The following is a 27,064-nucleotide window of genomic DNA, read 5'->3' on the forward strand; positions in this document are numbered from 1 at the left end:
TTGAGCACGTTGTTGGACTCATCTCTACCACTCTGCATGGTGTCATGGTTGCAAAGATGGACCTTGCTGTGGACGTCGGGAGTGAAGTTGCGCAGCATGCAGCCTACTGCGCCCAGTTTGAGTCGCAACACAGCGTCCTGTGGCTGCACGAAAAGCATTATTCAACATGGTTGCATTGCTGTCAGGGTTCCTCTGTGCCATAATCAGTAGGTATCGGGCATCCACTGCAATATTAGCCCTTGGGCGGCCTGAGTGAGGCATGTCATCGACAGTTCCTGTATCTCTGTATCTCCTCCATGTCTGAACATCATCACTTCTGTTCACTCCGAGGCACCTGGACACTTCCTTTGTTGAGAGCCCTTCCTGGCACAAAGCAGCAATGCGGACGCGATCGAAACTAGGTATTGACTCTCTAGGCATGGCTGGACTACAGACAACATGAGCCGTGTACCTCCTTCCTGGTGGAATGACTGGAATTGATCGGCTGTCGAACCCCCTCCATCTAATAGGCGCTCCTCATGCATGGTTGTTTACACCTTTGGGTGGCTTTAGTGACATTTATGAACAATCAAAGGGACTGTGTCTGTGATATAATATCCACAGTGAACGTCTATTTTCAGGAGTTCTGGGAATGAGGGAGATGCAAAACTTTTTTGATATGTGTATAATGATTCATTCCACACCACTATGATTTATCATGCAAATGTTACACAGAATGTGGTACTAAGTAACTAAATAAGTAACTAGCTATGGGTGTACCACAAAGCGTGGTATTGGCTTCCATACTTCATCAACCTTAAAAAGGAAACTCAGAAGTAAAACCAACCAGATGATGAAAATAGACATACATTCCAATTGTGCGAAATTTGGTTATTCCTGAAAAACTGACAGAGTTACTGGTGAGAAATAATCTGGGAAAAGAAGTAAATAGAAACTGTTTGAAGGCCTACATCTTACACAAGTTACGCTATCATTACTAAAAAAAGGTTACCTACCTTAATGTTAAAGCAAAATATCCATTTTATGGGGTCTTAAATGATTGAGACCATTCCCCTTAATCACATTTGTAGCATTACACAATGGTGAAATATGCTTAAAAAATTATAGCCTTTTGTTTTACCCTATAAACCGCTATTATTGGCGACATACTGTACGATGTATCATAGGTGAGATATGAAAGTGAAATGTGTAAGCTTAAGTGAGACTAATGCACTGACAATCTAATAAAACAAGAACTCTATTCTACATGGATGTCTATCTTTATGCAGTTCTGTTTCTTTGATGTTTAATAATAGTTCACTTTGTTGACTTACACAAGATACAATGGCGTGCCTTGCTTCTTTCGTCATTGCACGCGTTTGTAGGATAACAAAGAACACATAGGTAAGTTTTATGCAAACGTGAACAGTAAAAATGTTGTGAATACGAACTGAAAGCTGAAAATGTGACAAACGGGAAGCAGTACCAGTAAGCAAACAAGAATTGGTTTCGGAATTTGAGATTCATTTGCTATCGATACAAATATAGTAAAAGTGAAATAAAATGCATTACGAAAGCATCCTTCACACAACACATCCTTCCCTTCCTGGTTATTCGAAATATATTAACTAAAAAAAAGCTACATCAACCTGGACAAATTTGTCGTATTGCAAGAGCGTTTGAAGACAGAAAAACGCTCGAAAATGCCTGCCTTCTTTACACTATGTCATTCATGTAATAGTTGTAACTTTTAGTCTTTAAAAGAGCTGCTGCATGCACACAACAAAAATAATGAGCAAAATGCAATCGCAAACAGCAGTCTGCTAATGTTTTGGGCTATTTAAGATGGTGGCAGGATCCACCTACTCTGGCTTCAAAACAACATACAATGTAAGCCTACAGGGCCACTCCCATCCTTTTTTTAACTCCATGGTTGAGACATTGTTGAGACATGGTTGAGACCTTCGACCATAGGTACTATATCTATGTTAAGGGTTGAGACCATTTGATATACAAACATCAAAAAAAGTTTTGCATCACCCCAGTTTCCAAAACTCCTGAAAATAGACGTTGACTGTGGATATTTTATCACAGAATCCCTTTGACTGTTCAGAGATGTCACTAAACCCACCCAAAGATCTAAACAACCATGCATCAGGAGCGCCTATTAGACGGAGGGAGTTCGACAGCCAATCAGTTCCAGTTATTCCACCAGGAAGGAGGTACACGGCTCATGTTGTCTGTAGTTCATCCACACCTAGACAGTCAACTCCGCGTCTGCATTGTTACTTTGTACCAGGAAGGGCTCTCAACAAGGGAAGTGTCAAGGTGTCTCAGAGTGAACCAAAGCGATGTTGTTTGTACATGGAGGAGACACAGAGAGACAGGAACTGTCGATGACATGCCTCGCTCAGGCCAACCAAGGGCTACTACTGCAGTGGATGATTGCTACTTAAGGACTAAGGCTTATAGGAACCCAGACAGCAACGCCACCATGTTGAATAATGCTTTTCGTGCAGCCACAGGACGTCGTGTTACGACTCAAACTGTGCACAATGGGCTGCATGATGGGCAACTTCACTCCCAACGTCCATGGCGAGGTCCATCTTTGCAATCACGACACCATGCAGAGCAGTACAAATGGGCCCAACAACGTGCTGTATGAACTGCTCAGGATTGGCGTCACATTCTCTTCACCAATGTGTTGAATATGCCTTCAACCACACAATTGTCAGAGACACATTGTCCAGCAAGTGTAGCAAGGTGGAGGTTCCCTGATGTTTTGGGATGGCATTATGTGGGGGCAACGTACTCCGCTGGTGGTCATGGAAGTCGCCATAACGGCTGTACAATACGTGACTGACATCCTCCAACCGATAGTGCAACCATATTGGCAGAATATTGAAGAGGCATGGACGACAGTTCACGCCCCCATTGTATACATCTTGTGAATGACCATCTTCAGAATAACGATATCGCTCGACTAGAGCGGCCAGCATGTTCTCCAGACATGAACCCTATAAAACATACCTGGGATAGATTGAAAAGGGCGGTTTATGGCCGACATGTCCCACCAACACTCTGAGGAATCTACGTCGAATCGCCATTGAGGAGCGGGGCAACCTGGACCAATAATGCCTTGATGAACTTGTGGATAATATGCCACGACGAATACAGGCATGCGTCAGTACAAGAGGACGTGCTGCAGGGTATTAGAGGTACCAGTGTGTACAGCAATCTGGACCTCCACCTCTGAAAGTATCGCTGTATGGTGGTACAACATGCAATATGTAGTTTTCATGAGCAATAAAAAGGGTGGATATGATGTTTATGTTGATCTCTATTCAAATTTTCTGTACAGTTTCCGGAACTGTCGGAACCGAGGTGATACAAAACTTTTTTTGACTTGTGTATATCTATCGAATGAACATAGTCGACTGCAGGCGCTCCCAATATCAAAGCGGACTGGTCACGTGATTTTGGGACTACACTGCTTGTCTGCAAATTGTTTCAATAGCGAAACTTGAGTATTACACGTATTTGCTTTGTGTTATATATGTTTGAGTTGCAGAAACTGCTATGGTGCAGTATTGTCGTTGCTATGGTTGTAAACAAATGAGTCTGAAAGGCGTGAACAACAAGTGGATAATTGTAACTGTCATATTGATATGAAGAACTTTGTATGTTGAAACATATCGAGACACTGTTTTATAAAATCTTGTATTGTAGAGATAATTTTTGCGATTTTATAGACATGTATTTATGTAACAAGTGATAGATAAATTTTCAAGTTTTTTTAAGCAAACTGTGTCAGTGTATACGTATCAGCGCTATATTCACATGTGGTAAAGCTTACACATCACAGTCTGTTTAATTTCCTTCAGTTTATGCAGATTCTCAAACTCTAGTGTGCATCTAAGTACTTCTACATGAGACAGTTTACTATAGTGTCACTATAACGTAATTAATTGGCGTTGATTCAACAATATGAATCAGTGCAATAGGAAACGTAAAAAAATATTGTTGGCTGTCACTTCTTTCATTACTCCAAAATTCGAGCACTGATCTTGTGTATTTTATGTTTTGACACACTGTATGGTTACTTTACTGATGAGATGGGGTACAATGTTATAGATATTAGAATTGTCTGTAAAAATCAGAAGGGTAAATAAAGAAAAACTGAAAATAATAATCGGCAAATAGATGGTGCAAATCGCTTACCATGTTTACTGTAACAATTTCATAGTTACAAATGCATTGGTTTTTCGTGACACCTCTGCGCTGTCTCCATTGTCATTGTTAAGACACGGTCACACTAGTTTTGTGGGTCCCTGAGTCGTGTCTGAAATGAAAGTTTTGGCAGCTGCACGTCGTACAAGTTGTGGTAGAGTTAAAGCTTATTGCGTGGAATTGCTGCATAAGAAAAAAATAAGAAACGTGTGACTGAATGAGGAAAAGACGTCAGCTCGGCATCCTTGCTGCAATAATTTATAATAGAAGATCCCAGAAGTTCTTTTAATTATCTTAGAATGTCACCAGAACTGTTCACGTTTCTTCAAATAGAGTTAATCATGCGATAAGGAATAAAGGTACTGTAATGCATGAAGCACTGTCGCCAGAACTGAAATTACCTATCATATTGCATGCATTACAATCGAGAGCACTCGGCTGCTGTAAGATACGGTTTTAATTGGTGATGACGCTATTTCATTAACACCAATAATTATTAACATTAACAGTAGTAATTATTAACATTAGCAACAATAATTATTCGAAGCAGGCCGCATAAAGAAGAGAATTTTTGCAAACTACTCTCTTGAAGACAGATCTGTACAGTGGCAATATTTCAAAATTCCCTGCAGTGACGTTTTAAATAGATGAATACTGAATAAAGAATGCGTCTCCTTGAATTTGTATAGCCTTCCCTTCTGTCAACAATACTCCTTAACAAAGAATTGGCCAACTCGAACAATGGGATTTTAGTCTTGTAGACGAAAGCATTGCCACAGCTAGAATTACACTTGCTTATATTTTTCTTAACTCAGTTGTATATGTGCTCCTACCTCAATAAATTTTACCCTGCAGCTCAGATATTGTCAAACCATCTAGGTTATGATCGCACATGATGATCTCAGCAGCAGTAATATGTTGCTTATTTTTGTAATCAGCATCACTGAAATCCCACAAACACCTATGCAAAGCATAGATATCCAAAACGCGAACATTATTCTCCGTTCCCCACTTCCTATTTCAGTTTGTCTATACTCTACGAACACACATAACCCCAAAACTAATGCAACTAGTGCCGCCAAAGTTGGAACACGCCAAAAGTGTTTAGTTTCACCAACGAGTTGCGCAAACGCGCGGCGCGCATGCGCAGTGGCGGTAGCGCAGTTGCCTGCAACCTAGTGTCGTCGTGTAATCTAGGCTTAATGTAATTAATGTTCCGTCCCAAAATCACGTGACTTCACCAGGAGCAGGACGAAATTGTAATTCTGCGCATCCGAACGCTCATTCATAGATATTTATACTCTATAGTTGAGACAAGAGATCACTGGTACTTTCGAGCAAGGAGATTCGAACTTCCTTCCCTTGGAGTCTGTGATCCGTAGATGTGGGCGTGTAGCATCTCTGTAGATTGCTCAAGGAATATCGTGTGCGCAGAGGTTTTAATGTCACCTTGGAGATAGATTTTTTTTTATTGGTGTGTGTTTCCCAGAGTGGAGTGTGATTGTGGCGTGGGTGTTGCGTGTTGTGAGTGTGAGTTTGTAACTGCTGTTAGTGATGTTGCAGCGGGGCGTCCGAATCTTGTGTAGCAGGACTTCACAGCGGCAGGTTAGTACTGAAAATTCTATTATACATGTGGTAAAGTGACATTTCTACTGAAAGTTTCCTATTACAGTAATTTCACCAGCGCAAATCTTTTTAATACCATAAAATACTGGAAACCCTGTCTTAATGACTTTGTGCTTGTTCTAGAACGAATGAACGAATATTAGCCCTTCTGTCGTGTAAACTTTCAGCACCGTAAGAAATAAAGTATGTAAATTTATTGTGTTCATTGTCAAGATGAATTCATTACCCGCAAACGAATTCGTGAGCTCCATGCAGTGGAGGTTCTTTATTTAATGACACTGAAGAATGGGCTGGTAAGCACAAAAACTCGCGCTTGTGAGCAGAGGACATTTCTTTTAACTTGACTGAGTCATAGTAATATGTAAAGTTGCTCTTAACTACATCAATTTGCACAAATTGTATCAAAAATGCAGTATTTTTCATGATTATGTGGACAACATTTATTTTAATTGAGCGAATTAGTCTTCAGAAATTACATACACGCATGTGCCATATGCGAATAAGTTACGTCCCCTGTGTGTGTATTTTTGTGTTTATAGTGACTTATGCCAGCAATGTAGCTACATTTGTTTATTAACGATATTCTGGTATTAACGATATTCTGGTCATCTAAGTACAAGCTTACATAATGTGATAAAGTGGATGGCATATGCCAATCCTTTTGTACCAACTGCCAGGTTTTTTGTTTGAAGATTTACTTCATGTATGGACTTCGATGCCAGTGAAGACAGTGTATGGAATAGCGAAGAGGCGAGAGCGTGTTGGAATGTTGAAGGCTTACCATTAATACTGAGAATATGCAGGAGACGTGAGCTGCCAATTGCCCTCACCCCGAAACTTAACGTCGATAACATGTTTGTTTACCTTCCGACACTGAAATTAATAGTAGAAACTGCATGGTAGAATCAGAGAGCCTATGTCAAATATAGTCTCAGACGAGTATTTTGATACATATTATCTAATGACGTATCACACGTAAACCACAAAGAGTGTCTACTGTGTAACTTTTACAAAGATTAGGATTGAAGGAGGTGATGCAGTGGTAAGACAATACTCATATTGTGGAAGACAGTCATATAAATTCTGTCAGGCCATCAATAATTGTGTTTCCCATAATTTTATTAAATTGCTTAAGGGAAATCTCTGGATGGTTACATCGCAATGGCAAGGCAGACTTCCTTCCCCAACGTAAGCATGTGTTCTGTCTACAAAGCACTTGGTGTTGATGGGAGGGTAAACCCTGACATCATTTCTTCCTTCCAGAGATGAAGGTCCTAACTCTTGGAAGGTCTTGTGGATTAACAATTAAAAGTTTGATTTTAAGCCATTATGTTACGTAATGTTTTCACATCAGATCTGCAACTCATTTTCTTGAATGCAGTGTGCTACATGTTTCACAGTTTCTGTTCAATTTCTATGACAGCAGTAATTGTGACTGTGTTCTGTGTGCTGTTGTATGTTTGCAGTGATTGAAATGTGTATGAGTTAAATTCTTGCTTCATCAGTGTTTGAAACACTTTCTGCTTCCCTTTTCATAAATAATACTGAAATTTACTTCAACTCATATTCAGTTGTCGTAAATCGTGTCTTGTAGAAAATGCACTGTAGTCAGGGCAGGTCCAGAAATCTGTAATGAACAGCTGAATTACAGATGATGTCAGAGAAATGAAATTGTTTACTGCACCACACATGGAAACTGTTGATAAATCTTGTACTTGCTAATTTGGAGGCAAGATATGTTATATGTTTTCGCATTTGATTGTGGGCTTGTCACAAAGGACAGAAGTGTTGATCACTCTGCCTGTTAAATGGAGGACACAGTGGACTACCTCATCATGGGTTTATAGATACATAATTACCATTGGCTTAACAACTTTTGTCATGTGTATATTTTAACACCTTACACCAACTTGCCACTATTCAGAGAGTTAAAGTGGATGATGATACCCTCAATGATGAAAAATGTCTCCAAGCTCTGTTTTCTTTTGACAACTGTATGGTTGTCTCATTACCTAAAAGTGTTTTTGGTTTGATGAATATGGTGGAAGCAGAAACCTGACTTCCAATACTCAGTCATATGGAGCACAGCCTGTATACTGTAGGATGAGCACTTTAGCCTGACCAGTTCGCTGCACTTTCGGACAATCATTGAATGGTCAAGGGCTAGTACTGCTTTTCAGTGCATAGGTGTGATATGGAATTCACACTGCAATGAGCTTCCACTATATGTAAATGATTGTACTGTGTTATATGCTACTAGAGAGACAAGTGTAAGTTTAATGGCTCTTTAATCTAGCACAACTATCATTTCATCAATAATTAGCAACATTTCACGTGATGAAGGCTAGCATGTCTTGAAAAGTAATCAGTTGCTGAAACTATGCTGTAAATGTATATAAATTTTTCTTGTTAAAGTGACTTTTTTTTTCGTATATTGCCTTTCCAGATGCAATCAAGAATGTTGATGTCCAAGATACTGGCAAGTAGTAGCATACTTACTCTTTCTTTTTTGTGTGTGTTTTTAGTGTAGAGGTTCGCCGTGAGTTTTCCAGTCCATTTGAGTATGAGCTATCTAAAAAGAACTTTTGACTAAATACAGGGCCAGTGTAGTACGTGAATGAAATTCTGAATAATAATAAAGATATCAGTTTCTCATTTATATAGCTAATCTCTCTTCTTCTTAGTCGTCCCCCCACCCCTGCCTTCCTCCCCAATCATAGTGCCTTACATGTCCGGCACCCCCTCTTCAGTCATAGTATCATATGTGTGTACACCATATTGAGATTTATCCATGACAAAAGTGTGTTAAAAATCCTCATTTGGCTTATTTTTAAATCCCATTCATTGCTCTTTGACAGTTACCAAATCATGTTAATGGTAGAGTAGCAAATATTCATAGGAGAGATGAATGATTATTTACAGATTTCTTTAGTCAATACAAATGCATCACAGAAATATTTAAATCCAGAGTGGGAAATTACGTGCTCCTTTGGGGCTCTCCATGCCCTTATCAGAAGGGCTCCCTCCTAGTAGATATTTCCAGCCAGCTCAGTCTAATCTGTTTGAACATGGGTACACCCACATTTCTTTCCAATTCCACACACTCCTTTTCCCACTTGGACCTTTCAATTCATACTGCTCAGTTTGCTCATCATCTCAAGTAGTTCATTCTCTCTGACACACACTTGCATGACCATTTCACAGGTGTCATTCGTTTGCTGATGCTTTTCCCATCTGGGTGTCCAGCCAAGTGGCAGCTTTCCAAATCTGACTGGCAGCTCTACTCCTCACTGGCCACTTTTGATGAAAGCCATTTTCCTTGCATTGATGACCAGGTAGAATACCTTACAAGCAATACACTTACTGCCACAGAATGTTCCATACCTTGCATCTCTTCCTTGGCATGACATACCCCAATCCTCTGGTGGACTGAGGCATGCTGTGACACAATCCGCACATGGAGACTGGCTCTCCACAGTTTTAAACACCGTTTTCAGGGATAACAAAACAGCTTAAGGGCTTTCTTTTCTAAGCTCTTTTAACAATTTTACTCCCTCTTCTCTTTGGGGTAATTTCTGTCAGCTTTCAGCAACTGCAGTTCACATCTTGGCTTTTGAGGGTGACGCACTGCCTGAGAAGGTCATATCAATGTGATGTTAAGCCTTACGTCCCTCCTCCCATGCGCTGCTTTAAGTGCTGGTGGTTTGGGCACATGTCATCGAGATATGACACCAACCCTACTTGTCAGGATTGCGGACGTGCCTGCCACCCCAACGTCCCATGTTCGCCGCCCCCTGTTTGTGTCAACTGCGGACAGATACATTCACCTTGCTCGTCAGACTGCATGGTTTATCACAAAGAACGGAAGATTATGGAGTATAAGACCTTGAACAGGCTCACTTACACAGAGGCTAAAGGCAAGTACGATCGACTTCACCCTGTGCGCATTTCATCGCCGTATGCTGCAGCAGCTTAGATGTCACCATCCCTGGCAATGAGCCCCCAAGCTCAGCCGCTTTTTGTGGGCCCTCCAGCCTGGCCGTCTATTCCTGTCCCCCCTGGTAGTTGGGGGAATACCCTCTTCCATTGCTCCCCTGTTTTCAACATCGGGAGTAACAACCCCTCCTTCTTTGGGGACTTCAGTCCCCACCTCTGCGCCGGAGAAGTGCCCGCCTCCTCCGGCTCCCCCTGCGTAGAAGGGATCGCTTGGTGCCCTCCCTTCCACAGTTACTGCCCCTCCAGATGTCAGCCAGTGGCTGAAAAATCCACCACCTGAGGGCCATAGGGCTTCCAGGTCTTCCTCGGTCCATGAGACTGGGTCGGAAAAGCCCACCCAGCCCGATAAACCAAAGGACAAATGAGACCCTACCAAAATGAAGAAAAGCAAAAGGAGAAGGACATAGAGACAGAAAAGGAGTTCACCACTGCACCTGAAGATGATGTGGAGCATCTAGCGTCCACTCGGGAGCTAGACGTTGCACGACCCGCAGCCCCTATGGAAGTTGATCAGGTTACTTCGCAATCGGTGGCGGCGAGTGCTTCTAAGGCGTGACCTATCCCCCCCCAGGTTCTTTCATGTCTTCACAGTTGGATACCATTATCCTTCAATGGAATTGCTATGGTTTTTTCCACCACCTTACTGGGTTGAAACAGCTTTTGCGCCGCTTCCCTGCCACTTGTCTGGCCCTACAGGAAACCCGGTTTCCTGTTCGGCAGACCCCCTCCCTCTATGGCTACCGAGGTTACTATAAGAACTGCTTAGAATACAACAGGGTGTCTGGCGGTGTCTGTGTTTATGTTCTTGCCACTGTTCCTAGTGCCCCAGTGCCACTTCACAGGCCTCTCGAGGCTGTGGCTGTTTGAATCCGGACAGGGATGGAGCTTACCATCTGTTCCCTCTACCTTCCCCCGGATGAGGTCGTCCCTCTTGCTGACCTAGCTACCTTGTCCTCCCAGCTCCCCCCGCCATTCATCCTTTTGGGGAACTTTAATGCCCACCACCCTTCATAGGGTGGGGCCCAGATCTCGGGCCAGGGTACGAACGTTGACGCTCTCTTGGCACAGCATGACATTTGCCTCCTTAACACTGGTGCTCACACATATTTTAGCTTGACTTATGGTGCATACTTGGCCATTGACCTCTCTTTTAGTAGCCCAGGTCTTCTTCCATACCTCAGTTAGAGGGTGCACGACGACCTCTGTGGTAGCGACCACTTTCCTATCCTGGTTTCTCTTTTTCAATCCCAATCCCCTGACCAGCTGCCACGATGGTCTCTTCGTGGAGCTGATTGGGTAGCCTACACCTCAGCTACTATGGTCATTGCTCCGCTTCCTTGTGACATTGATTTGGCAGTGGACGAGGTCGCTATGGCCATTGTTTCTGCTGCCGGGGCAACTGTCCCCTCTTCTTCAAGTACCCTAAGGCGTAAGTCAGTCCCTTGGTGGACACCAGAAATTGCAGAAGCTATCCGGGACCGCAGGCGAGCCCTGCAACAACACCGGTGTCATCCTTCCCTAAAGAATCTGGTCGCTTTAAATGGCTGTGGGCCCGGGCTCGGCGGTTAATCCGGTGGAGCAAGCAGGCCTGCTGGGAATGAAATGTTGCCACCATAGGTTCTTGCACCTCCCCATCTCAGGTGTGGTCACGGGTTCAGCGCATTTTTGGCTGTCGGCCTCATGCGTCTGTCCCTTTCCTTTCTCTTCGGGGTACACTTTGTACTGACCCAATCGCCATCACCGAACATCTGGCAGAGTACTTCGCTCGTAGTTCCGCGACAGCAGGCTACAGCGCAGAATTCCGCACCATTAAAGAGCGTATGCAGTTGTTGGGAACGGTACAACGCCCTGTTTTGTGAATGGGAGTTCCAAAGTGACCTTACAGCTTGCCTTGATACCTCTCCAGGTCCAGACCAAATTCACAACCAGTTTTCGCCATATCGCGGCGCACTGTCAGGGTGAATTACTCGCCCTGTTTAACTGCACCTGGATGGAGGGCATTTTCCCAACTCGTTGGCAGGATAGCGTTACCATCCCGGTGCTGAAACCTGGTGCAGATCCGCTGGTGGTTGATAGCTATCGCCCTCTCAGCCTTAACAACGTTATGTGCAAACTCCTGGAATGGATGTTGAATTGGCGGCTCATGCGGATCCTTGAAGCTCAGGGCCTCCTGGCCCAACAACAAGGGGGCTTCCGTCAGGGCCGCACAGCAATCGACAATTTAGTCTCGTTAAAGTCGGCTATTCGTACAGCTTTTACTCGGTGAGAACATCTAGTTGCTGTTTTCTTTGATCTTCGGAAGGCATACAATACCACCTGGCGCCATCACATCCTTGCTACGCTGCACGAATGGGGCTTACGGGGTCCACTTCTGATTTTTCTACGGAATTTTCTCTCCAATCGCTCCTTTTGGGTTAGAGTTGGCACTTATTTTAGCTTTACTCATATTCAGGAGAACGGTGTCCGCAGGGCTCGGTTCTCAGTGTTCCCCTCTTTTTGGTGGCGATTAATGGTCTTGCGGTTGCAGTGCGCTCATCGATCTGTTCCTCTGTATATGCCGATGACTTTTGTCTTTATTACAGTTCCCCAAGCATCAGTGTCGCTGAACGGCGGCTGCAGGGAGTCATCTGTAAGGCACATTTTTGGGCATCCAACCATGGTTTTCAGTTCTCAGCCTCTAAGACCCGAGTGATGCAATTCTGTCGTCGTTGAACGGTCCACCTCCATCCAGAGCTCTACCTTGCCAATGAACTCCTTCGTATTGAAGAGACACATGGCTTTCTTGGCATGCTGTTTGATTCTCAGCTGACTTGGACACCTCATCTTCACGAGCTTAAATTACGGTGCTGGCGGCACCTCAACATCCTTCACTGCCTCAGCCACACCATTTGGGGAGCTGCACGAAAAACCCTACTACAGCTCTATAAGGCCTTAGTCCAGTCCCGTCTCGACTACGAGAGTGTGGTGTACGACTCAGCAGCACCTTCAATGTTGCAGATCCTCGACCCGATTCTCCATTGTGGCGTTAGACTGGCGACAAGTGCCTTCCGCACTAGCTCGGTGACTAGCCTTCTTGTAGAAGATGGAATCCCTCCCCTACAATTCCGCCGACAACAGTTGCTTGCGTTGTACATCACCCATGTCCATGCCTCGCCTGACCATCCAAACCGCAAGCTCCTTTTTCCATCTTCTGCACTCTTCTCCTCACGACGGCGGCCTAGGTCAGGTCTCCCGATCACAGTCCGCGTTCGTTCTCTTCTCTCGTCACTCGGGTCCTTTCCTCTTCCTCCATCCTTCCGGCCCTCTTTTTCTACCCCTCTTTGGTCCCTCCCTCGCTTGCGGCTTTGCTTGGATTTGTCCTGCGGCTGCAAGTCCTCTGTTCCACCTGCCAGCCTTCGTCAACAATTCCTGGCGCTTCTTGCCTCATTTCCCGATGCAGATGTAGTCTACACCGATGGTTCTGTGGTCGATGGACGCACTGGGTTTGCTTTCATCCAATGCGACTACATTGTGCAGCATTACCTACCTTGTGGGAGCAGTGTTTTCACTGCGGAGCTGGTTGCTCTTTGTCGTGCACTCGCTCACCTTTCCTTCTTCCCTGGGGAGTCATTTGTCATATGCAGTGACTCCCTGAGTGGATTGCAAGCATTCAACCATTGTTTTTCTCGGGACCCTTTGGTGCACGGTATTCAAGATGCTGATTTTGCTCCCACCGAGTGTGGTCGTTCAACAACGTTTGTGTGGACCCCAGGCCACATCGGCATTCCAGGAAACGAATGTGTCGATCGGTTGGCCAAGCAGGCCACTACTTCGCCACCCCTGGAGCTTGGTCTCGTGGAAAGAGACCTCCAGTCAGCCCTACATCGCAAGGTCCGCGATGTCTGGGGCTCTGAATGGTCTGTCTTGAACACGCCAAATATGCTCCGCATGGTAAAGTCGTCCACGGCCATATGGAACTCATCCTTGAGGAGCATGCTTAGGGACTCAGTTGTTCTCTGCCGTCTCCGAATTGGACATACGTGGTTGACCTACAGCTATCTCCTTCGCCATGAGAACCCGCCAAAGTGTCGCTGTGATGCAGGGCTGACAGTGGTCCATCTTCTGATGGACTGCCCCCTTACGACAGTCCTTTAATTTACCAGCTGCACTTTCCTTAATTCTAGGTGACGATGCCTCTGTAGCTGACTCAGTTTTAAGTTTTATCCATGCAGCTGGGTTTTATCACTCACTTTAGTGTGGGCGCTCTCGCATGATTTCTCAGGCTACACCCACTCCAGCGACTTTTAATTGTGACGTGGATACCAAAATAGTGTCTTTTATGGTAACAAGTTGTGATGGTACCTGTATCAACACTTTCCAGCTGGAGGTTCTTCATTTGTAGTTGAGTGGTTGACCTTTTACCTGATCCATCAACCACTGTAGTCTGTTTTACTCTAGTCAATTATTTGCTCTGCTCCTTTTAAGTGTCCTCTATTTTGTGTTATTGCGGTGTTCATTTTAGCTCTGTACCTCTTGGTGTTCCCTCCCTTTGGGTGCAGAGGTTACGCTTTTACTGTATAAGCCTTTTACAAGTATGTCTGTTTGGAACAGGGAACTGATGACCTCTATGTTTAGCCCCCATCAAACCCCAAAGCCAACCAACCAAATCTGTCTACTTGAGCAGCGTCTTCAGCAGTGTCTTGATTGTCTTTACTCAAGGAGCATCAACAAATGGCTTTTCAGTGTGCACTGACAAGACTGTGTGTATGAATTTCTGGCAGCACCGAGGGTTTCTTCCTCTGTCCCTATGTCTCGGCCCATTCCTTCGTCCGTTCATTGACAAAACGAAATTTTCGGGACCCACGTTTTGTAGGAAACTGTTGGCCTTCCCACATCTCTTTCTTGCAGCTCATTTTACTCGCTCCTCAGTGTTCTAACTGTTTTATGTGATGGGGAGCGGATTGGACCCCCCTCCTCCGTTTATACCGGTCCCTTGTACATTTGAAACTGGATTATGGATGTATCATATATTCATCTGCATATCCATCTATCTTACATCGTCTTAACACCATCCACCATTGCAGAATATGTTTAGCCGCTGGCACTTCTATACTAGACCCGTTGGGTGTCTTTATGCTAAGCCTACTGACTTACCGTTGTCATAATGGCAGGATGTTCTCCTCAGTCATTACATGAGTGTCTGTCTTCTGTGCCCAGTCTCCCCTCCTATGCTCCCTTTTTTTGATAATTCCCTTGACCACCAGGATGGGCTGCGCCTGTCTTCTCTGTTGCCTGATGGTGTTCACTTTCGTTTGCTGCTTCAACAGCTTTATGCTTCCTGCCATGTTCACCATGTGTGCAAGCTCTTCGCTGCCCTGGCTTTGTGCTGAGGTACTTGTTAATTTTGGACTCCATTTGCTTCTTAAGAACCCTATTCCTGGTGTATCACAGTGAGTTTCTCGCACTTCACATGAGGCTCGGTGACAGTGTCTTCCTCTACACTGATAGTGGTGTCGGGTGTGCCTTTGTACTTGGTGATGATCCTTTTCAATATCAGCTCCTTGACCACTGCTCAATTTTTACTGCAGAGCTCTATGCCCTTTTATCAGGCCACCCAGTACATCTGGAATATCTCCATTGGCTTGCTGTGTGTGTGTGGGGGGGGGGGGGGGGGGGCAGTATAGTGTTCCTGTGGGTTGCTGGTCACGTCGGTGTGCCAGGGAATGATGCTGCTGCAAAGGCTGCAGCTCTCCTCCCTTGGCCTACTAGTCATTGTGTTCCCCCAGATTATCTTCATGTCACTGTCTTTCAGCATGTAGTATCACTTCAAAGTGCACAATAGTCTTTTCTCCAGGGGCACAAACTCCAGGACATTAAACCACACAATAATATGGTAGACTTCATCTTGGCTCTCACATCACAATAAGCTCATATTAGCCCAGCTGCACATAGGACAATGTCATTTTATAGTGTGTTTAAAATTAGTTGCGACTTTTGATAGTTCCGCACTGGGCGAGTAGGGGCAGCATTGTTGTCGGCATGTGCTGAGTGCTCCATTGGGCAGCAATAAGGCCACACCTACTTTACATTGCAGATGTTAGCTGCTGCCAGGCAAACATTTTTTGGTGGCAAAGAAATGATAGTAATCAGCAGAGAAGTTAAATCAATGATCATTTATACACACTCACAGTTACAGTGTAAATGGAGTGACCCAAGGGAAGAACCGTCACTGTCCTCTTCCTCGGAATGTACTAGTCCCAATTGAAGTTGCCACCTCTTCAATCTGTTCTTCCAGCATTCCTTCATGAATCCAAGTCTCCTCAACTACCTTCTTCGTATGGCTGACAACTCAAGGCCAGTCCTCTGAAGTAACATTCGCTATGGCTTCTTTTGTCAGCATTTAAATGTCACTGAGCGTAAACTTCTTGTTGTTTTTTGCCACACTACATTTCACCTGCCTTCATACATTCTCACTAGGATTTAAATGAGCATGATATGGAGGAAGCCTGATTAAATTATGGCCTTATCAGTAGCCAGTTCATTGACCTGATAGTGTGGAGTTTTTATCTTGTAAAATACTACAATGTCATTTAACTCAACTTTATTCATGCCAGGTTCAATTTTATCCCCCCTCCCCGCGGGTCCGGCAGTTGAAATAGGTTTGAGGTATTCGTGCCTGTCGTAAGAGGCGGCTAAAAGGAGTCTCACATGTTTCGGCCTTTATGTGATGGTCCCCTGTGGGGTTTGACCTCCATATTTCAAAATTTTCCCAGAGAGCAAGTCAATTGGGGAAGGGTGCCTTACATGGTGCATTGTGTCCATCGTGCACTGAGACCTTTCACTTCCTATGTCGACGTGGATCTGCTTTCTGATTCTCATTTTACAGCTGTTGTGCAAGGTCACCCTGCATCCACTGTGCAGTATCATTTATTGTGCTGATGATGGTAATGGACTTGTTTGCACCTGATATCCAGCACAGTAGCAAGTCTGTTGTGGTGGAGCCGCCATGTACCCTGTTGGTTGTAGCCCCCTGACCCCACACGGATCACTCTGCTGATGCCTGCACCGTTAACTCCCCACGTATGCCAAGTGGTAGATGCCCATCCCCCTGGAGCATCGGGACTCCTGGCAATGGCCCTCCTACCAGGTGGCCTTTGCTGTGGCTGGGTGGCACCCTTGGGGAGGATCCCTGGTCAGAGTGGGTGACACCAGGGTGGATGCCACGTGATGAAGTGTAGTACATCATCTCTTGTTGGTGGTCAAACACCAGCAGTCTGTAAGTGTTCACGGGCTCAATTCAACACGCAGAAGTCCGGCCCCGTATTGTTCCCCTCCCAGGCCACACAATGGGAGGAACACCAGGCTAAGGATGGCAGCAGCTCTTATTCGCCCCAGTACCTTGTATATTCGAGAGCAGATGGGGAATCTTTCATGATGATGAAGCCTCAGTTTTTTGTTAAGCATTTAGAGGACAAGTTTGGGGAGGTGGAGGGATTGTCCAAAATGAGATCTAGGTCAGTCTTGATCAAAACAGCATCCTCTGCCCAGTCACAGGCGTTACTTGCTTTTGACAAACTGGGGGTGTTTCTGTAACCATCATGCCCCACAAGAGCTTAAATATGGACCAGGGTATCATATTTCACAGGGACCTTCTTCTGAAGTCTGACAATGAGCTGCACACCAATTTAGAGTGTCCACCAGGGTCCGAGGGATAATCAGGTTGCCACTGGTGCTTTCATCTTGGCCTTCGAGGGTCATACATTACCCAAGAAGGTCAAGGTGATCGTCTACCACTGTGATGTAAAGCCCTGTATCGCTCCCCCAATACGGTACTTTAAATGCTGGAAATTTGGCCATAAGTCTTCATGCTGTACTTCCAGCATCACGTGTCATATCCCAAAACTCCACGTGCCCCGCCTCCCATCTGTGTAAACTGCAGAGAGCACCATTCGCCTTGCTCACCAGACTGCAGGATTCTCCAGAAAGAAAGGAAAATCATGGAGTACAAGACCCTAGACCGATTGACCAACAATGAGGCTAAGAGGAAATTTGAACGCCTACATCCAGTGTGCATGACACAATCTTAAGCTGCCGCTAGAACAGTTCTAGCCGCATCAGCTCCACCAACCTCAGTCACTTCTCAGGGCTGTAAGTCTGCACCTGTCCCCTTGAAGGTGGGGAGGGGGGGGGCACTTCCCTCCCTGCTGCTCCTGCACCATCTACTTCAGGAGCAACACTCCCCCAACTATCGGGGACGTCTGTCCCCACTTTTAAGCTGGAGAAGCATACAACTCCTTCGGCTCCTGTCGCTAGGAAGGGGTCCCTTGGGTCACTCCCTTCCCAGGTTTCTGCTAGTGGGAAAGATTACACCCGCTGGTGGCAGCTAATTGAAGGGCTTCATGCTCATCCTCAGTCCCGGAGACTGAATCAGTGAAATCCTCCCAGCCAGAAAAACCCAAGGAACAGAGAGAGAGATCCAAAAGGAAGATCCCCAAGGCCAAGAGACCTGCGGTTGCACCCACACCACTGCTCCCTACAAGCTCTGCATCTGTGGATGAGGTGGAGATTCTGGCGTCCACCAAGGACCTTGATCTCGCCAAACCCTTAGACACAAGGGATATGGACTGCTCAGGCAATAAGTCGGTGGCAGCAGGTGACCCTGAGGCGTAAACTGCCTCATTGGATGCTCCACGCCTTCCCAGTCACACAATGTCATCCTCCAGTGGAATTGTCATGGTTTTTTCCACCGCCTGGCTGAGCTATGGAAACTGTTAAACTTTACACCTGCTTTCTGCATTGCCCTCCAGGAAACCTGGTTCCTGGCAATGCGGACAACCGCCCTCCGTGGCTATAAGGATATTACAGGAACCATAGTGACTAAATCGAGTGTCAGGTGGGGTTTGTGTTTATGTCCTAAGCTCATTCTGTAGTGAAACTGTGCCCTTTCAAACCCCTCTTGAAGCTGTTGCTGTCAGAATAAGGACGACACAGGAAATAACTGTCTGCAATGTATATCTTCCTCCAGATGGTGCAGTACCTCTGAATGTATTAGCTGCACTGATTGATCAACTCCCTAAATCTTTCCTACTTCTGGGAGATTTTAATTCCCATAACCCCTTGTGGGGTGGTACCATGCTTACTGGCCGAGGCAGAGATGTCAAAACTTTACTGTCGCAATTCGACCTCTGCCTCTTAAATACTGGGTCCGCCACACATTTCAGTGTGGTTCATAGTAGTTACTCAGCCATTGATTTATCAGTTTGCAGCCCAGGACTTCTCCCATCTATCCAATGGAGAGTACATGACGACTTGTGTGTAATGACCACTTCCCCATCTTCCTGTCACAGCCCCGGCATCAGGCCCACGGACGCCTGCCTAGATGGGCTTTAAACTAGGCGGACTGGGAAGCCTTCACCTCTCTGTCACTGTTGAGTCTCCCCCACAGGGTAACATCGATGTGATGGTTGAGCGGGTGATGCCAACAGTAGATTCTGTGGCAGAAAATATGATCCCTTGTTCCTTACGGTGCCCCGGGCGAAAGGTAGTCCTTTGGTGGCCTCCGGAAGTCACTGAAGCAATTGAGGAGCTACAGCGGCATAAGTGGCACCCTTCCGTGGAGCTCCTCATAGCCTTGAAACAGCTCTGTGCCCGCGTTCACCAACTTACCAAATGACAGAAGCAGGAGTGCTGGGAGAGATAACGTCTCGACCATTAGGTGCCATACGTCACCTTCCCAAGTCTGGGCAAATATCAAACATGTTTTCGGGTACCAGGCCCCAATAGGTGTTCTCGTTGTTAACATAAATGGCGTGTTATCTACCGACACGAACACAATTGCAGAGCACTTGGCTGAGCACTAAGCTGGAGTCTCTGCGTTGGAGAACTACCCCCCAGCCTTTCGCACTCTAATGGCGGCTGGAAGGGAAAGTCCTCTTGTTCACTACATGCCACAGTGAATGCTATAATGCTTCATTTACAGAGTGGGAGCTCCTCAGTGCCCTAGCACATTGCCCCAACGCAGCTCCTGGGCCAGATCGGATCCACAGTCAGACGATTAAACCTCTTTCATCTGATTATAAGCGACATCTCATCGTCATCTTCGACCGGATCTGGTGCGATGCGCCTTTCCATCATTACTGTGCTCAAACCCGGTAAAAGCCCGCTTTATGTGGATAGCTATCAGCCCATCAGCCTCACCACCACTCTTTGTAAGCTGCTGGAATGTATGGTGTGCTGGCGGTTGGGTTGGGTCCTGGAGTCACAAGGCCTACTGGCTCCATGTGAGGGTGGCTTCTGCCAGGGTCGCTTTACCACTGATAATCTTGTTTCCCTCGAGTCTGCCATCCGAACATCCAGATGCTAAAACCTGGTTGCCATCTTTCTTGATTTTCAACAAGTGTATGACACGACCTGGTGACATCATATCCTTGCCATATTATATGAGTTGGGTCTCCGAGGCCCACTCCTGATTTTTATCTAAAATTTCCTGTCGCTTCGTACTTTTCGGGTCCAAGTTGGTGCCTCCCGTATTTCCCCGCTTACCCAGGAGAATGGGGTCATGTAGGGCTCTGTATTGAGTGTATCTCTATTTTTAGAGGCCATTAATGGTCTAGCAGTAGCTTTAGGGCCATCCGTCTCACCCTCTCTGTATGCAGAAGACTTCTGCATTTCATAATGCTCCACCCAGTACCGATGTTGCTGAGCGGCGCCTACAGGGAGCCATCCACAAGGCGCAGTCATGGGCTCTAGCCAACGGTTTCCAGTTTTCGGCCGCAAAGTCATTTGTTATGCGCTTCTGTCAGCGTCATTCCATTCATCCAATTACGTGGCACATATTGGTAGTTCTCCTGCACGTCCAAATTACCATCTCCTTTTCCCACCCACAGTGGTTCATCTCCCACATCAGCAGTCCAGGTCAGGGCTTCCAGTTGCAGTTGGTTTCCAATCCCTTCTTTTGGAACTGGAGTCCTTACCTTTTCCACGTGTACTTGAGGTACATTCATGTACACCTCCATGGTGTACACCTAGTCCATGGCTTCACTTGGAACTTTCACGTGGCCCTAAGGACTCAGTTAACCCTGTGGCTCTCTGCTGCCACTTCCTCTCAATTCTTCACATGTACTGAGGCCATGAAGTGGTTTACACTGACGGCTCGATGGCTGATGATTATGTTGGTTTCGTTTATGTCCATGGAGGACATATTGAAGTGGCTACATCCCACGCTCTTGAGCACATCCGTTCATGCCCTGGTGAGTCGTTTCTTCTGTGTACTGACTCTTTGAGCAGCCTACGAGCTATCAACCAGTGCTATCCTCGTCATCCTTCGGTAGGGACCGTCCTGGAGTCCATCTATGCTAGAACGGTTTAGTCGTTCAGTGGTGTTTGTCTGGACCCCAGGTAACGTCTGCATTCCAGGCAACAGACTTGCCGACTGGCTGGCCAAATAGGCTACATGGAAACCACTTGAGGAGATCAGTTTCTCTGCAACTGATCTGCGTTCAGGACTACGCCGCAAGGTTTTGCAGCTTTGGGAGACGGAATGGCATAACCTCAGTATGCACAACAAACTGCCGGCGATTAAGGAGACTACGAATGTGTGGAAGACCTCCAAGCGGGGCTTTTGCAGGGGCTCTGTGGTTCTTTGTCGGTTCCGCGTTCGCCATGCTTTGGAGACACAGGGCTACCTCCTGCGCTGTGATGACCCGCCACAGTGTTGGTGCGGCACCCGGCTGACAGTGGCCCTAATATCTACGTGAGCTGTCTTTCTTTGGTTGCCCTGAGACGGACTCTTCAGTTACCGGACTCGTTGCCATTAATTTTAGCTGAGAACGCCTCATCGGCTAATTTAATTGTACGTTTTATATATGACAGTGGGTTTTATCATTCTATGTAAGTTTTAGCGCATGTCCTTTGTCCCTTTGTGTTCTCCACTCTAATGCTTTTAGGCTGGATGTTTTAATTGTGTCACAGAGTGGCTGGCTTTTCCTTTTATTCTCATGATCAGCCAGCCACAGACATCTGCTCTCTTGTTTTTATCCCTTCTATCTGTTTCTTGCTTTTCTGTGGTTTTCTTTTCCTGTTTTGTCCATTGTAGTGCCGGTTGTCGTTCTTCTGGTTCTTCCTTTCTCCTGTTATTGTGCTGTATGTCTCCTTTCTTTTCCTCTTTCCTTGTGTAATTATTTTACTGGGAACAAGGGACCGATGACCTTGCAGGTTTGTCCCTTCCCCGACCCCCCCCTTCCTCCCCCCCCTCCCCCACCCCTCGGTCTTTTAAACCAACCAACCAACCAACCAACTTTATCTGATGGAACGTTTCTTTGCACCCAGAGCAAAATATCTACTTTTCTCCTCTGCATTATCAGTATTTTATCTATCATAACAGAGTAGTATGGCGCATTGTCCATTACAATTGTTGTATTTGGAGGAACATTCTGCAGCAGAACATCAGAAAACCACTCCATGAAAACTTTGGCATTCATTTCCTCATTATAGCGACCTTGCTTCCTGGAACAGAACAGCAATAAACAGTTGGAAAGAAGCCACAAGCAGAGCCAGCATGGAAGCAAATTATCCTGCCATCCTTGCCTATCAGTACTTTCATCATTCCCTGTGCTGTGAGATCCATCCTCTCCTTTGTTACTAGGTGCTATTTCTTGGAAAATAGCTTGAAGGTGCATAGCTTTATTTAAGAGATTTTTCATCTTGTTTGCCTTGAATAGATTTATTACATTTTGACTCTGCAGTACAAATCCTGAAAAACAACCGTTCCTTATTCCAATAGATACATATTTTATTAAAGTGTGCATGGTTTCATTGACATAGTGTACTTGATAGCAATCTGGAACTGTAATCTCTTTGAAATATGTGAACTGAGTTATTGCATTGCTGATTTTTTGCAATGCTGCCAGTTTGGAACATGGTACAAAGTGAGTAAAGAAGTTGCAGCCAGTGTGTTACCAGACTTCATGGAATTCTCTATGGTAATTACGAAAAACTAGTTTCACACTAAAAGTGTGTGTGTGTGTGTGTGTGTGTGTGTGTGTGTGTGTGTGTGTGTGTGTGTGTGTGTGAGAGAGAGAGAGAGAGAGAGAGAGAGAGAGAGAGAGAGAGAGAGAGATCGCACGCGCATTACTGTCATAAACCTGTCCACCAAATTGTATTAGTCATTGAGAAGATGGGTATGTGTTTTTGGATTATTATAGCAGTTTCTCACTGTTCAGAACAGTAAACAGAACATTACTTTTCAGTGTGTTCAAGATCTGTTAGCAACTCTGCATAAAGAAATCAAATGGGAGAGGTGAAGAATGACAGTAAAAAATATCCTAATCCTCTACGAGTGTCTCATTGTCAGTAAATTATTATTAAAAATATTATAATACAGTAAGACTTCTGAATAACATACATGTATGGGGAAAATTGTACTGCAGTATACTGTATAAGTAAATTAGTGAAAATTCATCTTCATTGAAGTACAGTACTTCATTAAAATATCCCCATACACTAGTATAATACAGTATTAATTTTTTTTTTTTTTTTTTTTTTCCACACGTTCTAGATGGTTGGTTCGAAATAATCATGTATTTTTCTCTGAACAAGAGTGTCATTTATAATTGTCAACTTCGTACATGTTTTAACTGCTAAAGTTAAACTGAGTCCATCTTCATCACTTTTCTAAAAGGTAGTATTTAAATTTTCTTACCTCTTCAGCTGCCTGCTTACTTGAAACTGGAGTAAAGTCTGGTTCAATTCAATCCTGTTGTCTATTCTCAACGTTGTCACCTCACCCTTCTTGATGAAGCTCTTGTTTTGAGTTCACTTATACTAGTTGATGTAACTTCTGTGAATACTGGATAATCAATATTGGGATATCCTTCAGAGCCACCAGATTCCTCTACTATAGTCACAAGTTTTTGCTGATGCTCTTTGATTTTTCCCCCCCACACTGTCATCAGTTGCTGAAGCATGGTCATTAAAGATGAACCCTGCCGTCTTGAAACAGTTGCCGATGTAACGTATGTTACTTGTTTTAAGGCTGAAGAAATCCATACAATTGCATGCAGTACCATGACAGATTTCCAGAGTTCATGCCTTGATTCAAAATTGTCTGTTTGAGAGACAAAATGTCTCAACACTTTACACCTGTAAAACACTTCAAAATTTTGAATAATTTCCTCATTCAGTAATTAACAATGTGCAGTTGAATTTTGCAGCAGAAAGAAATTCTTGCATTTTTTTAGTGCAGTACTGCAGTGGTAAGCGGCATTATCCATAAACAAAATTACTTTTTCTTATGTCTTTCCATTCTTCTGTCAAATGCCATCAACCATTCACTGATTATTGCTCTCATCATCCAAAATCATTTATTAACATACCACTTCATTTTCAGTTTACTCAAGACAATACCCTTTAAACATCTAAGCTTTGCAACCTTACCAATAATTAAAGGCTTTTAAAATTTGCCCATCATATTAGCACACAGTGGAACAGTGACTTGTTCTTTCGAAATGTTGTCTCCTTTCAAGCTAAATGATTTAATGGAAAGAATTCTGAAGGAAAGACTAGCCTTGTCAAAGTTGAAAATGTTTTTCTTTGTAACTCCCATAAATTCCTGTTATCCACTTTCTCCAATCTGACACAATGTTTTCATCCACTGAACTGGATTCATCATACATGGGTAGAAAAGAGATGTTGTATCTACTCCTAAATTTGTCAAACCAGCATACAGATGTTTAAAATCACGAAGTCCTAAATCCTTGCCAATTGCAGGTGCTGTCTCACAAATCAGAGGCCACTAACTGGAGCCTGGCAGAACCATTCAAAAATCAAATTGTCAACTTCTAAACCTGGTGTGTTGGGAAAAACTTGTCTACTGATATCATTTTCAGCCCACAATTTCGGAATGCCCTTTTTGTTTCTTAAATTTCACTGATCTCTGTTTCTACAGCAGCACGAGTTGTAGCCATATCTCTAACATTAAACTTTCCTTTCTATAGACTTGATGATGATGAGCTTTTCAATCAACGTTTTTGTGACATCTTAACACTACAGTGCATAAGCTCTCTTCCTTGACAATAGAAACAGTGTGTACTTTAACTTACAAACATTCAAAAGTATGATAATGATTGTTGCCATTTACTTTACACAACCATCTGTTCTTTCATGCTGTCCATTATTTGGAACTTTTAACTGTTGTTGGGAGATACAGTTCAGCAGCCACGTCTATTATTGAGATTTTCTGCTGTTAGGGAGCTGACAAACCCTAAGGTTCTAAGCAGTCAAACAAAGGTGATCTTCCCCTTCTCCACCTTGACATTCTTCCTCAGCAATGTCACCATGCTATACCCTCACCCAGACAATCTCTGTTTCACTGGGATGCCATCAACAAGCATTCCGCCGGCCTGCCGAAGGCAAATACCAACACCTCTGTCGAACTAATGGACAAGGATCCTCCTATCTCTGAAGCTGGTCGTTGTGAATGTTCTGGAACTTTGCAGCCACCTCTGTGACTGCCCCCTTATTTGACCCATCTCCTGTCATCGGACATGGTTATTCTGCAATGAATTTACGACATAGGAGCCAATAGGTTTTAATTACAGCTCCTCTTGCGATCATACTGTCCTGTTGTTTCCTGCCTCCAGGAAACAGAATTACACCCTCAAGATCACTTTTACCCTCAACACTTAAATTCAGTCTGTTTTGAACTTCCCCCAGAGGTGGAGACTCCGGATCATTGGGGAGTCATGTTGCTCATTAGAGATGACATCTATAGTCACAGCATTTCTTTGCATACCCAGCTTCAAGTTGTTACTGTCTGTCGTCCCTTCCTGGTTTCACCTTGTCTCTTTGCAACATCTACTCACCCTCATCTTCTGCTGTCACCAGGGCAGACATTTTGCAAGTTATTGCTCAACTTCCTCCTCCCTTTTTGCTGCTTGGCGATTTTGATGCCTGCCTTTGCCTTTGGGGCTCTCCATGCCTCTGTCAGAGAGGCTCTCTCCTAGTAGATATCTTCAACTAGCTCAATCTAATCTGTTTGAACCTGGGTACACCCACATTTATTTTCAATTCCATGGACTTCTTTTCCAACTTGGACCTTTTGATATGTACTGCTCAGCTTGCTCATCTTCTCGAGTACTCTGTTCTCTCCAACACACACTCAAGTGACCATTTCCCATGTGTCATTCATTAGTTAATGCCTATCCTATCTGTGAGGCAAACCAACTGGCAGCTATTCAAGCTGACTGGCAGCTGTGCTCCTTACTGGCCACTTTCAATACACGCCATTTCTTCTGCATTGGTGACCAGATAGAATACCTTACAAGCACTATCCTTACAGCAACAGAATGTTGCATACCTCTCATATCTTTCTCGCACCAACATACCTCTGTCCACTGGTGGACTGAAGCATGCCGCAATGCAATCTGCACGTGGAGACAAGCTATCTGCATTTTTAAACACCATCCCACAATGGTGAACTGTATCAGCTATCCATATAAACAGCTACATGTGCAACATTACCAAATTTTGAGGGATAACAAAAAAGCTAGTTCGCTTTCTTTTCAAAGCTCTTTTAACAGCTTTACTCCCTCTTCTGCTGTTTGGGATTATCTCTGATGGCTTTCAGGAACCACAGTTCATTCCCCACTTCCTGATCTGACCATGGCGAACAATGTCATTGTATATCATGTTGATATCTCCAACACCTTGGGCCGATATTTTGCAGACATTTTGAGTTTCACCCACTACCATCCTGCCTTCCTCCCTGCGAATCAGGTAGCAGAGGCAAGGGCAGTATCTGTTTCATCCCATAATCATGAATGTTACAATACTGCTTTTACTGAGGGAGCTTAAACATTCATTCTCTTCGTCCCAGTCATCCGCTCCAGGACCAGATGGCATTAACATTCTGATGTTGCAACACCTATCTCCGGAGGGTTTAAGTTTTCTCCTCCATGCATATAACTGCATTTGGATGTATGGCACATTTCCCAGTCACTGGTGTGAGGCTATTGTCATTCACATACCCAAGACTGGTAACGTCAAACACATTCCTTCCATCTGGCGCCCAATTTCCCTCGCCAGTTATGTCTTCAAGGTGATGGAACATATGATTAATGGTCAGCTAGTGTGGTTGCTCAAGTCTCAGAATCTCCTCACTAACGCCCAGTGTGGATTCTGTAGGCATTACTCTGCAGTTGATCATCTTATCCCTGTGTCAACTCATATTATGAACAGTTTTTTGCAGAATTGCCGA

At 44.6% G+C, this 27,064-nt stretch overlaps 1 protein-coding gene across 1 annotated transcript in view; it reads left to right on the forward strand.

The window, feature by feature from the left end:
* The first annotated feature begins 5,632 nt into the window (after positions 1-5,632).
* The window catches only part of LOC126168161 (pyruvate dehydrogenase E1 component subunit alpha, mitochondrial-like), a 97,308-nt gene continuing 75,876 nt past the window's right edge, over positions 5,633-27,064 (forward strand). Inside the window, exon 1 of the mRNA XM_049920534.1 lies at positions 5,633-5,814. Within this exon, the coding sequence (XP_049776491.1) occupies positions 5,764-5,814 (51 nt within the window). The 5' untranslated portion in view covers positions 5,633-5,763. The remainder of the gene's footprint in view (positions 5,815-27,064) is intronic.

The sequence above is a fragment of the Schistocerca cancellata genome, chromosome 1, assembly GCF_023864275.1.
Source record: "Schistocerca cancellata isolate TAMUIC-IGC-003103 chromosome 1, iqSchCanc2.1, whole genome shotgun sequence".
In the NCBI taxonomy this organism is placed as follows: domain Eukaryota; kingdom Metazoa; phylum Arthropoda; class Insecta; order Orthoptera; family Acrididae; genus Schistocerca; species Schistocerca cancellata.